Genomic DNA, 14,082 nt, shown 5'->3' on the forward strand with positions numbered 1-14,082 from the left:
TTTGCTCAAGTGTAGTAATCTGCCATTTCAGCTCCACTTTCAGCTTTTTTGGTAGTTAACTGCAGATTAACTAAGATTCTCACATATTTTCCTATTGGGTGGCTTCAAACTGTGAACCTCAGATCTCAGCTTCCTGAGTAGCTAAGATTAGAAGTGAGAGCCACTGACACTTGGTTATGAAATTGTTTTTGCTGGGCTAAAGGTTCCAGTATCTAAGGTAGAATTTTCAGACTTCTCTTTCCAACTTTTATAGGCTGACAACTTGAAAGCCACCTATGGTCTTTATTCCTTTTTAAAAGTAGGATCAGAAAACCAGGTTTTATCTGTGGAGCTTAAGCCTATTTTTACTTTGAACTTCAAAGGCAATACTGAAAGAAAAGAATGAAGAATAGAGGAGATCTACTCTTAGATATTAGTACAAACATGAATCCTCCTTATCCACAGGAGACATTTCATGACTCTTTGAACTCTCAGACTGTGTTGTTTTTCTACATGCACATACCTAGGATAGTTTAGGTTATAAATTAGATACCATAAAAGATTAAAAATCAGTAATAAAATATAAAGTAACTAAGCAAAATAGGAATAACCAAATGTGAGGATGCCATGATAATGCCTCCTACATGACCAGTGGATGGGTACCATATAGAGCATGTGTAGATATCCACATACCTACCAAGTAAACTGGCATGAGGAAGAGTCACATCCAGCCCCATGGGGGAATACAACAAAATGGCATAAGACAGCAGGACAAGTGAAATTTTAGAGATAATTCTTATGTTGGTCCTGGGGCTTGAACTTAGGACCCGGGTGCTGTCCCTGACCTGTTTTGCTGAAAGTTTGCACTCTACCACTTGAGCCACAGCCCCACGTTTGGCTTTTTTTTTTCCTTTTCTTTTTGTTAGTTAATTGGAGGTCAGTGTCTCATGGATTTTTCTTGCCTAGGCTGTCTTTGAACCGTGACATTCAGATCTCAGCCTCCTGCGTATCTAGGATTATAGGCATGAGCCACCAGTGTCTGCAAGCAATAATTTATCTCTGGAATTTTTCATTTAGTTTACTTTAGTTTGTTTTTTTTTTTTAAAGAATATGATTGTTTGTGGGTAACTGAAACCACAGAATGTAAAAGTGCAGATAAAAGGGGGCAACTAAGCCACAGTAATATAATCAGCACAGAACTGGCACAAGAACAACCACATCAATAAAGCAGCAATGAGAGCCCAGAAAGAGACGTGTATCTACTGAGACTTGGCACATGCCAAAGATGCCATCACACATTGGTGGAGAAAAGATGGGTTGTTGGGTTGGGGCTTCTGGAAAAGTCTCACTATGCAGAGAAAACAAGATCATAGTTCTGCTAGTACATCTGTATAGATGACTTAAGAACTAACTATAAGTGAAAATATAGCTAGAGAGAGAAGGTAGCTAGAGAATGTAGGTGACTATTTTGTGAGTAGGTGAGCCAAGATCCCTATATAGGACCCAAAAGAACACGCTCCACAAGACCAAAATTTGGTGCACTGGGCTTTACCTGAATCAAGTATTTCTCATTCACTGTAGGAGAGCAAAGACTAAGCTATCAGGACACATAAAATAGGGAGCAATATTTGTGTTATCCAGTGCTAACAGAGAATTCATATTTAGAATGCATAAGAAATTCTTCCAATTTATTCTGCAAAATAATAGCAAATCCAGCAGAAAAAGAGGTAAAGGATGTAACTAGATAAATCACAGAGGAGAAAAAAAATTCAGTGGCTGCGTATACTGAAAGAATAACAAACCAATCATGAAGAGGATACAAATGAAAATTACAATGCAATACTACTTTTCTATCAAATTAATGTGAATTAGCACACATCAGATAATATCAGACCCTAGCATATAAATGGGAACTGGGAATCTTGCCCTCTTCATGTGCCACTGGTTGGAATGTAACCTGGCAGACATCATCATGGCAGGTGGTGTGCTTGAAAGCAAGCCCAGTAGAACCAGCATGACCCAGCAGTTTCATTTCTTCTTTATGGCCTGTGAGGGACAGGCCAAACTAATAACTGCCCAATGGATACTTAAATTTCATTTTTGAGGACTTGATCAGCCAAATGCATATTGCCAAGGCTTAATGAAATCTTGGTTTGTGAAGAGCCATGCAGTTAGCTAGATCTTTGTAATGGCTCATATGCTTTCTCCCCCACAGTTTGTTAACATCAAGGGGGGTTCATTTTGACATGTACAAATATGTAGACAATGTATCTTGATCATCTTACATGGCTAGGTCTGGAAGGCCTGTGGGGTTATCTAGAAATGGTGGGGCCTTCAGGAGGTGGGGCTTCAGGGGAGGACCTTGAGTAATTGTGTGTGCTTGAAGACAAGACTGAGACCTTATTCCCTCTTCCTCTTTCCTGTGGGCATTAGATAAAAAAGAGTCTCCATCTGTCACAGTTTCCAAAGCGGAGAGCAACTGGGCCAAGTGACCAGGGACTGACAGAGTGATCTCAAATAAAAGATTTTCCCAAATAAGGTTGTTTCTTTAAGACATTTTGCCACAGCAACAGAAAGGGCGCCTCTCAAGAAAACAAGGAATTCTTATCCCCAAGCCCTCCCCAAGTTGCATTTATATGCAAAAAGACACGCCCGACCAAAGACATTCCTGTCCTTTGGAGACACATACAGCCAGGGGACACGTCCACCCCTAACTTTGGTCTCTGCCTTTGACAGAACCACGTGTGGGCAACGCAGGGTGCTTCCCCAGAGCAAGGCCTTTCCGCACACGGGGCCCAGGGCTCCTCCCGCCCCTCCCCCCTCCCCTGACAAGTCACAACCACGCGTGTCCACGCTTCCCCTCCACGGCTGGCTTGACTTCTGCTAAAGGGACGCTGCTCTTCCCCGAATGTCGCTCCCCCCGGGACCACCTACCTTCCCACGTACCTGCCCCCCCACCCCCCCGCCATTACCCGGCCACGCGCCCCTACCCCAGAGCTGGAGCTGAGCTGGGGGGCGGCCTCCGCGACGTCAGCCTGGAAAGTTACTGTCGTCGGTGAGGAAGACCCCCCCTCCCGACCCACCTCCCTCGCTCCCGCTCCCCTCTCATTGGCTCAGCCTCCAAGCGCCCAGCTCTCAACCCACCTCCGCGGGCTGCGCTCCGGCGCCTCGGGGCGCGCACGCGGCGGGGGCGGGGCCAGGGCGGGAGGGGCGGGGCGACGGCCGGATGGGGGAAGCGGGCGCCGGGCTCGACGTTGCGCGGCAGTTGCGTCCCGTCTCGCGCGCCGCAGCCCCGGGAGGGGGCGGGGCCCAGGCGGGCGCGGCGGCGGCTCCCCGCCCATGGCCCCGCCCTCCTGCTCGCCCCCCCCCCCACTCCGCCCGCCCCGCCCCCCTCGGCGGGCGGCTCTCGGGCTCCCGCCGGCCGCAGCACCTCGCTCGGCTCCCGCGGCCGAGAGCGGGAGCGGAGTCCTGCTGCTGGTGGGCGGCGCGGGGCTGCGCGCGTCCGGCATCCCGGGGCCGCTCCGGCCCGGGCGGCGAGGGGGCCCGGCGGTCCATGCATCCGCCGCCGCCCGCCGCCGGCGTCGCGATGGATTTCGGTCAGAACAGCCTGTTCGGCTACATGGAGGACCTGCAGGAGCTCACCATCATCGAGAGGCCGGTCCGCCGGAGCCTCAAGGTGCGCCCCGGAGACCAAGTCCCCTCGGGGCGCCGGGGCCGCCGCACCCCGCCCACCGCCGGCCGCGCCGGGCCCCCCGAGCCGGCTCCTCCTGGGGCTCCCTCCTCGACGCGGCCGCCGCTCTCCCGGGCGGAGCCCCGGCCTCCGGGGGCCGGGCCCCGTTCCCTGGACGTCCCGGTGTCCCCGCCGACCCCCAGGAACGGCCGGGCCCTGTCCACGAGGCGAGCCCCCGCGTCCCTCCGGGCCGCCCGGCCCTCACGGCGCCCCCCGCCCCGGCCCCTCGCCCCGCGGTGCCGCCCCACGTTCCGGCGCCGGGCCCACCCGCAGTCCCCTCCGGAGTCAGTCCGGCCCTTCCCTCCAGCGGGTCCCCGGGCGGCGCGGCCTCCCTCCACCTCCCGCCCAGCGCCCGGCCGCACAGTGGCTGGGGACCCCGGGCTGCGGAGCCGTCTCAGCCCCCAGCCCATCCCCGAGTCCCCGCGAGTGCCTCCCTCCCAGCCGCTCCGGCGGGGCGCCGGCCGGGACCCCGCTCCCCACCCTTCCGCCCCCCGCCGCGCACTCCTCCCGCTCCGGGGCTCTGCGGGGCCCCGTGGCCGACCAGCCCGGCGGGAGGGCCACCTCTTCCCCCGTCTCCCGGGTCCCTCCGTAGTTGCCCTAGCATGCCGCCTCACTCCCACCTGCCGCAGTGGCTCCAATCCCTGATTTCCTTCCAACCCCGGAGTTCGTTCCCTTCCCACCCCCCCCCCGCCCCCTTTTGGCATTTCCTGAGGTGGAACACGCCGGAGAAAGCCGTGGGGTACTCGAGATACGGAGCGCGTGTGCGTGCACGTACGCACAGAATGCATGCATGTATTAGGTAGGCATTTGAAGTTGATTTTTAGCAGGGTTCTGAAGCCACGACGTGATGGTCAAGCTGCAGGGAGCTAGAAGAGTGACAACAACGCCCCCACCCCACCCCACAGCAGACCATCCCCTTAGAGACCTCTGCGGGTGAGGTAGCTGGAGTCCTCAGACCTTTGCTTCCTTCTTATTGCTCCGATACTCTTCCATCCCCCCGTATCGAATGTGTGCCTAATTTGGTATCTTGTACCCGACAGACACCAGAAGAAATAGAAAGATTGACGGTTGATGAAGACCTCAGTGATATTGAAAGGGCTGTTTATCTGCTCAGGTATTTCCCAGTCTTTTCTGTGAAACTGCTGTTCTTTCAGTGTTGTGGAACAGGTGAATGCTTTCTGAAACGTTACGTTTTATGTATACTCGGGTGTCCTCACCTCTTGAACAGAGAGAGCACTCGTTTGCATGCAGGGCGCTTAATTACATTGTGAATTAGATAGGGTTCTGACTTTAGGAACTTGAGAGGTGAAATCAACAAGATAACTGATTTATAGAATATTGCTTGGAGGAGGAAAATGAGCAGAACATCCAGATGTTGCAGATGAACCTCCTTTCTTTTCCTGCTTGGTTTTCTGCTTATGCGTCTATTAGCATAGATAAGATTTGAGTACCCACTGATTAATTTTAAAGTTTGTTATAGAGTATGAACATTACATGGTGTTTACTATACAGAAAAGAAATCTACAAATACAGATTTTCTGCTCCAGATATCCTGATTATACCACTTTTCCTATGTGAGCCTTATAGGTCTGCTTGATAGTTTTTTTTTTTTAAATTTAATTGAGCTTACTGTCATTTATGTTTCAAATCACTTTGCAAGCTTTCTAGAATTGCTGAAGGCAAATGGTTATTGAAAATCATTTAAAATTGTGTTGTAGATTTAACTTCTTAAAAAGAGTACAGTGACCATTACGAATAAATTCCAGCCCTGCATTGATGGTTTATGCCTACAGTCCTAGCTACTCAGGAGTCTGGGATCTGAGGGTCAAAGTTTCAAGCCAGCTAGGGCTGGAAAGTCTGTTAGACTCTTACATCCCATTAACCATTAAAAGACGGGAAGTAAAGTTGTGGTTCTATTCTTGAGTCCAAAAGCTCAAGGAAAGCACCCAGGCTCTTAGTTCAAACCCCACAACTGATAAATTTAAAAAAATCTTCAGAAGTAGAAATTTTCCTAATGTCTTTCATACATACTTTATCATTTTTCTTTCATTTGCACATTTTTCCCTTTTGACAAATTATTCTTCACTTTCGTTTTTCAGAATTGGGTCTTTAAAGCTGGTGTTATTTATGTCCTTATCTCCTTTGCTTAGACCTACTTAGGCAATTCCTGGTGCTGGCCAGTTTTTATTTTTGCTTCTAGACCATGTTTTCAGCCCCAGTGGTATTTTCTAAGTAATTCTGTCAGAGAATTCCACTGCTAGGACTTCCATTTTCTTAATGGAAGCCTATTGGTAGCATCTCGAGTTTCAGCTCTAAGGTGGACGGTATCAGTATGCCTACACTAGACTATGCCCTCCAACAATTCCATCGTGCACAGTGCTTCTGCTTCATCTTGATATCCCCTCTGTCCACATTGGTTATTTAAGATAGATCCATCCATGCCCTATTTAAGAGAAAAAAAAAAGATTTACTTATCAATTAACAGTATGTGGTTTTGGTGTTTGATTAGAAACTGGCCTAACTTTTAACCATTTTATTGTGTTATATTTGAAAGGATTTTCCCTCTTAGAAACATTTAAAACAGTGAGCAAGAGTTGTCAACATTTGCCTTTTCTATAGGTATAATTTATGGACATTGGGATAAGTTTAGCAGACACCACTTAATAATTGGAAATAAACTCTTTAGTTATTCCTACTGAACCCTTTACTTAAGAGTGAACATGGGCTTATAATTGGAAACAGAGAGTAGTGTTCTACTTAGTGGTGATATAGACACCTTGTTCTAGATATCATTGATAGGCCTTTTTTAGGAAAGCTTTGGTGTTCTAGTTTGCTTTTATTGTTGGTTAGAGAACAAAGCTGCCGTCTAAGTTTTCTTTATTTTTCAGACATAGAACGTAAGTTTTATTTAGATCTGGAACTTACAAAGAGATAGAGTGGGACCCTCTTTTTTTGGAAGAGAAAGTTTTGGAAAAGATCAGATGTCTCCTTTGGTTTCTTGTGGCTCACCTACCTTTCAGGAGGCTTGCAGAGTGCTTGGGCAGGGGAACACTAGTTTGGTTGTGTATAAATTCTCCAGCTGAGTTCTGCTTTTGTATTTCTACCATCACACCACCTCCTGGGAACATGTAGGGTTTCTTCTTTAGGCCAGTTTCTGGAGGGATAGGTCCATGATTGCCTGAATGGTTCTTTCTTCTCTGGGATTCAGGGGGAGGGGGCTGGTTGTCTCTTAGATGTGTTCTAATCTGCCTCTGTCAAAGCCTCCTGCTTTATCTGCTCTCTTGCAGTGAATTTCTATCTGAAATGCAATTTATCCCTTGCCCGCTTCTAAAATCTTCCTGGTGCTACTGAACTTAATATTGACTCCTCTTTTCTCTTACCTGTTGGTCATTTTTCAGGTTTAGGTTTGAGTGCTTTACCTTTTTCTTGGATTGCATATTTCATATTCTTCTGCTTATGTGTATTAGGTTTGCTTCTGTAGTTTTCTTATTTTGTGTATTAAAACTGTTAAATTAGAATTTAGAATCAAATGTGTAAGTACCATTAGGAAATGCTTTATGTTGCTGGAGGTTCTGATAGCACTTAAATTGGATTCCTAATCTTAAAAAAAACATTATATACTGAGTACTGTCATCCAGTGAAAAAGAAATTACTGTTTATTATCTTAGCCTAAAGTATGACAGGTCAGTTATTAATGCAATTTTCACAGTAAGTTTAGAACATTATGGTACTTGAAAATTTAACACAGATGAATTTCTGGTTTTTGCATAAATATGATGCTGATATACCCATCTGTGGCATTTAGTACTGAAGCAAAACAACTTTGCTAATAGTCACAGCTTGTGTCTTAGTCAAAGTCATATCACAGCGTCTTTTCTGTTCTCTCTCTTCTGTGCGATTTTGGCATATATTTTAGGAATGTATTCAAAACAGGTGAATAATTATATTAGAGAAGAGTCCTAAGGATGTATACTGTTTGTTCACTAAATAAACCTTTATTCATGTGTTATTATAGCTCAACAGATAATCCTAGGCCCTCGTTCAGCCCTCAGGACAACCTGGGGCTCTCTTAGCTGTGCAGTGTAGATCTCATAGTCCCTCACTTTTTAAAATGGCTTTATTGAAATGTAATTCACTTTCCAGGCAGCTCACTCAAAGAACAGAGGTTAGTGGTTTTAAGTGTATCTGAGGAATTGTACCACCATTATCACCACAGTCAGGTTTAGGATATTTTCATCTTCCTAAAAAGAAATTTTGTCATATTTGCAATCACCAGCAGTCTCTCTTCCAAACCTTCCCAGCCTCTGGGAGCCACTCAGGATTTTTCTTTCAGTCTCCATGGAGCTTCCTTTCTGGCCATTTCTATAAATGGAATTATCATATGTGGCCTTTGTGACTGACTGCTTTTACTTAGCACAGTGTTTTCCAGACAATTCCATAGTGTAGTATGCAGCAGTACTTCTTCCCTTTTTATTGCAAAGTAGTATTCCACTGTGTGTATATTCAGCCATTCCCCCTTATCCTCAGGGGATATGTTTCAAGATTCCCAGTATATGTGGAATCTCTAAAGAGTACCAAACCCTATATTTTAGTGTTCTGTCCATCTTTGCTACACTGTGCACTGTGGCCATCATGTTTGCATTTTGAAGTGTGACACATAATAGCACAAATTATTTTTCCTTTCTTAGCAGTTCACAATAGAAGATTTTTGTTTTACCATATGTCTTAGCAACGAGTGTGTGTTTGCTTTCCCTTTTATATTGAGAACTTTTTCTTTTTCACTTAAAGAAAGCACTTCACAGTGTCTCTTTGGTTTATTTCATCTGAATTGCCAGCATCACTTGTCTTGTGCTTTTGACTATTACTTGGTAACAGAAGAGTTTCAGTGCTTAGACACAAGTGCAGGGAAGCATGGGGATGCTGCTGGATGGTGGGATGAGACTCACCATGATGGCGCACTGTTTAAGACTTAGGAATTATTTCTGGAATTTTCCATTCAATCTTGTCTGACCGTGGCTGGTCATGGTTAACCTCAGAAAGCAGATTCTTGGATGGGGTGGGTCTCCTGTGCTATGTTTATCAGTGGATGGACATTTGGGCTGTGTCCTCTTGGACTAGTCCTATTTGAAACAGTCCTGCTGGTCTGCCTCCCCATACTGGATTCCTTGTGGTCATCCTTACTTGTCTTTCCTTGTCCTTTCATTCTACCTGCTTAACATTTATCCAGAATTTGTCCTGTGGCCTTCCCTAACTGTTGAGAACTCACATGCAGCAGGCTTCTCCCACCTTGATAGCCTTTTAGTGACTGCATCGATCTGGGGCGATTAATCATTGCTTTGTGCTCATAATGTATGCATTTTCTTTAATAGATTCTAAACTCCTGGAAGACAAGCTGTATTTTGGTTGTTCAGTCCTTATTTTTTGATGTAATATAAGAAGTTAAAAATGCTGTTTTATATTGTGGATAGTAAAATCAGGCAGACTTAGGCTATATTATCTTTACGACCTTAGGAAGGTTATTTATGGTTTTTGAGCCTTGATTTTTCTCATCTGTAAAGTAGAAAACACACTATCAATGCTCATTCCTATCTGTCCAGTTTTCTTTACTGATGTTATATAAAGTCTTTAAATCCTTCATAAATTGAGATGGGGGAATCAAAATTTATGTAAATGTTAACATTTCACTTTGGTAGAAAATGTAAATTACTGTTGTTTCACTAATTTTTTTTGATGGTGAGCCATGAGAGATTATACTTGTATGAAGCTGCGTGAGAATTTACAGATGAAACTTTGTGAAGCAGGGAACATGTTACCGTGGGGGTTTTGTGATTTTTCTGCTAGTCCTTTACAAGTTGCTTTGCTCTTTCCTACTGCTGTAGAAATCTTTGTCAATTTGTCTTCAGTGAGTTATTCTAAAACTTACAACTTAGTTTTTACAGAAGTTTTTTCATACTTTTACTATTTGTGTACTATTTAATTAGGTAATTATAAGAGCAGATGAATTTGAGATGAACTAGTTCAAAAAGCATAGTTTCATTTTTGGTTTGATAGCTGGCCTAGTGAGAATGACGAATGGGGCTTTTTCCAGAGTAGCCAGCCACTGGCAAGGGAGTAGACAGTGCAAGTTTACACCTGACACTGCTGTGAGGGGCCAACCTGCACTGCATGCCCTGGGATTTCCTTTTCCCTCCTCATACTCCTTCCTTGTCTCCCCATTGAATCTGGTTTCATGATCTAGTGTATCTTCTCTTCCTCCCCTTTACATACTTAGAAGAGAATCTTATTTCAAACAAGCCTTGGATATACACAGGAATGTGCACATACCACATGTATACAACTTGTTGTATTCAGCTTCATAAGTGATCTCACCCCTGTGACCAGCAGCCAGATTCAGAAATGGAATGTTAATGGATTAGCCACGTAGCCTTCCCTCTTTGCCCTCCTAGTTTGTGTGATTCTGCATTTTATAAGGTGGGAGGCATGGAATTTTCTTTCTTGTGCCTGGCTTCTTTTGCTCAAAATAATAATGTTAATAAAAGATACTTAATCTGTAATAGTGCATGAAGCAAGAGATTGTTCATTTTCATTGCTGCATGAGATTCCACTGTATAAATATATCACAGTTTATTCTGTTGTTAATAGCATTTGGCTTGCTTCTAGGTTGAGGAGTTTTATAAAGATTGCTATTGTAAACACTTACATACAGTTTCTTAGTATGTGTATATGTTTCTTTTAATTATCCTCCTAGGAGTGCAATAATTGGTTATGACATATTCATATCCAATTTAAGAGATGCTAATAAACCATCTCTAAAGTGCTATTAGCAGTTTCTGCTTTCACTAGCGATGCATATAAATGGCTTCTGCTGATACCTTTTAGGAAGTGAAAGTGAAGAACTTTCTAGTATATAATTCTAACATATCAATCATGAATTGCCTGGTTAACAGTCTTTGGAAGTTTCTTGGAGCATGATTTTCTTACACCAGCTAACTTATTTTTCTCCCTATAAGAAAGGGAGTTTCTGTACATTTTTACATTTACTTTTGTTTTTTTTTCTGATTGTAGAACTTGAACTCTGGGCCTGGGCGTTGTTCTGAGCATTTCAGCTCAAGGCCACCCTTGAGCCACGGTGCCACTTCCGGTTTTCTGGTGGTTAATTGGAGATAAGATTCTCATGGACCTTTTAGTGCTTGGGCTGGCTTTTGAACTGTGATCCTCAGATCTCAGCCTCCTGAGTAGCTAGGATTACAGGTGTGAGCCACTGAGCCTGACTACAGTTATGTTTATATTACTGTGCACGTCGTTAAAAGACTTTGTTATGAGATTGTCTTTTAGGACATGAGATATTTTGTGTGTTTTTCTTTGAGAATGAGAAACACAGTGGATGTTGTAATCCTTTACTTATTTCTGGGAGTACTGGCCTGATCCTTCCTTGTATTTCAATAATTAAATGGAACCCTACTTTTGTAAAGTTGCCTGGGTGTCATCCTGTGTAACTCATATGATGCCCAGGTGTCTTAACTTTTTCTACAGAAGTTACAGACACCCTCATTTTCATTTTTTTTTTGGTCAGAGGGACCACTGTGTCAAGTATTAAGAGATGTATATAAATGGATTTCAGCTATATGAATTCTGTTATTAAGTACTTGACAAATCCTGAATTCCCAATTTTGGAAAAGTCCTAGGTCCCCACATATTAAGCATTTGGAGATTATTTCTATTTCCTTTTCCTTGTCTGTTGTGCTTAGAACAACCATGGGAGGCATCTTTCTGTTTTCAACTTACTGGAGCTTCAAAAGTTTCTTTGTGAATCAGTAGAAAGTAGGATGATCCCATGAGATCTGCAGGAAAATGGACAAATAAAGGCAGACTATTTTCAACAACGTAAGAGTGACCTATCTAATGCCATCAAAGCCTGGAGCTTAACAATATGCTGCAATTGTGAGAGAGCTAGGTAGTTTTTAACTAAATAGATGTTTTATTACTTGTTCAATATACTTGTAAATTTCTATAATAATATAATATAATATAAAATGCGTGATTATGGAGTTGAATGAAGTATAGGTCAAGTATATAACTATAATGTATGAAAATAATACATGTATGTATAATATAAATATATATATGTATTTTTCATGAACAGTTCCTTTATACCAATACTCTTAGTCTGAGTGGGAAGATTAAGTTTTATCCTAATTGTATCTAATTACTAGAATAGAAAGTTGGAATTATATTGCTAGGTTTATAGCCTTAAGTTGAATTGTGACATAGAATTAGTGTTAACTCTGCTAATTAGTTAAAATCATAGAAGCCTAAGAATTGGGGTTATATGAAGGAAACTAAGCCATTGAGTAAAGTTCAATATTTTTATCTGTTCATCTTTTCACTTAGGTGGTTTGATGATTTAAATCATCTTTCATGGATCATGTTGGTCATTGATGTGGGAGGCCTGAAGATGACATAGGCTTAGTTGTTTATAGTCCCCCTTCTACCTGCATATGACATTGTCATACAGCAGTCACTTCAGAGATAATTGTAGAATATGTTATACTAGTGAATAATATACCTTATACTATGTTTTCCCTCCAGCTAGAGGGGAACTGTGTGTATGTCCAGTAAAGGTAATTGCTACTATCTATAAAAATCACCTGTTTGTACCAGAACTGTATTTTACTTTGGATATAGAGCAAGCTTTTTGCAGGTGTAAAGTTTCCAGATGGATGGGTTCTTAGATTGTTAAATCCAACCTGTTCTCTAATTTTCTGAAATGACTTTATGTATAGATAGTCGGAATAAAATAAGTGCGCCTTGGTAAGTGTTTACAAATGGATCTTCCCAAATGAGCAACATTCTAGTCAAACTATAAAACATTTATATCAACACTCTTCCAAGCCACTGGTATCTTTTTGCAGTTAATGCGCTTACTCAACACTGGGAAACTGCTATTTTGTTTTATGTTACTATTGCTCAACTTTGTGATAGATTGTAGATATATTTTCATATCTCTTAGATATGTGCTTTATAACAGAATGCAGTGATTCATATTTATTTCTAATAAGCTATGCATATTGAAACAGTGAAATTTGTTTGTTTACATATGTATGTCTGGAAAACTTTATAATTAAATAATGAATGAATTACCCCTTCAAAGGGATACATCCCTTTGTCATTCTTCTTGTCTTTCTCTGATCCCCCCCTTGCTGATTTGCTTTCTGTTAATATAGATTAGCTTTCAATTTCTCAAATTTTAAAGAAATAAATACCACAGTATTACTCTTTGGTGCAGCTTCTTTCAGCATTATTATTATTATTATTATTATTATTATTATTATTTTTGTGTGTGTATGGGTCATGGGGCTTGAACTTGGCTTGGGCGCCATCCTTAGCTCTTTAGCTCAAGGCTACCACCCTAACCTTGAGCCAAGTCCCACTTCCCATTTTTTAGAGGTTAATTGGAGATAAGAGTCTCAGGTCCTTTTGGACTGGCTTTGAACCTTGATCCTCAGATCTCAGCCTCCTGAGTAGGTAGGATGACAGGCGTGAGCCACCATGCCTGGCTTTTCAGTGTAATTATTTTGAAATGCATGAAGTTTTTTTTAAAGCCTCTTTAATATTGATAATTGCTTCATGTTTTTGGTTATATCACATTTCGTTTATTCACTGATTGGTTGGTGGACATTTGGATAGTTAGGGCCATATACATTCATTTACAAATCTCCTATGGACATGTGCTTTCCTACGTCACTGTTAAACTTCTATGAGTAGAAGGCCAATCATAAGTAGGCTAAGTTACCAGTTAGCACACCCATTTCTCAAGTGATTCTATCATTTTGCATCTGTTCTAGAAGCATAGGAATATTGTTCCGTATATTCAGTCAGGTGTGCTCTGGTCAGTCTTCTGTACTTTCAGGAGGGCAGCATGAGATTTCTGCTGACCAGGGCTGACATTATGGTGCTCACGTGTGTGTATGAGACAGCCATATGTCTGCTTTGGTCATGTGTCTGTTCTCATTGTGGGCTCATTGTTGGATATATTTTGCAAATATTATTTTTTCTTTTTAAAATTTTAATTAATAGAAGGGTTACAGTTATATTTGCCAGATAGAAGGTGTATTACTTCACACACATTGACACCCCATCTCATGTTTTTGTCCCCATTTCCCTCCCCCCGTAGTTTTTTTTCAGTTGATAGCTAGTCCTCTCATTCTCTTAAGTTATATCTATCTCACTTATATATTTATATATGATTTTTCAGGAGTTATACAAAAAGGTTACCATTTTATAAGTCAAGTTATGAGTGCAATGCTTATTGGGAATTTTTACCTCTTCCTTCGCTTTCCTCCATTTTCCCCCGTCTCATGCCTATCCCAAAG

The 14,082-nt window shown here is 42.6% G+C and overlaps 1 protein-coding gene across 5 annotated transcripts in view; it reads left to right on the top strand.

The window, feature by feature from the left end:
* The first annotated feature begins 3,399 nt into the window (after positions 1-3,399).
* Ppp4r4 (protein phosphatase 4 regulatory subunit 4) overlaps positions 3,400-14,082 on the top strand; it is a 75,251-nt gene continuing 64,568 nt past the window's right edge. For 2 of the 5 annotated variants that reach the window (XR_016537599.1, XM_090344754.1), the window contains exons 1-2: positions 3,402-3,655; positions 4,750-4,823. Coding sequence is in view for 3 of the 5 variants with exons in the window: in XM_090344754.1 (XP_090200880.1) it covers positions 3,533-3,655; positions 4,750-4,823 (197 nt within the window). In the remaining 2 variants the exon portion in view is untranslated. Of the gene's footprint in view, positions 3,656-4,749; positions 4,824-14,082 lie in introns of all 5 variants that reach the window. The other 3 variants (XM_090344756.1, XM_090344755.1, XM_090344757.1) reach the window with 3 other exon arrangements.

The sequence above is a fragment of the Megascapheus bottae genome, chromosome 14 (assembly GCF_031878675.1).
Source record: "Megascapheus bottae isolate mThoBot1 chromosome 14, mThoBot2.hap1, whole genome shotgun sequence".
In the NCBI taxonomy this organism is placed as follows: Eukaryota; Metazoa; Chordata; class Mammalia; order Rodentia; family Geomyidae; genus Megascapheus; species Megascapheus bottae.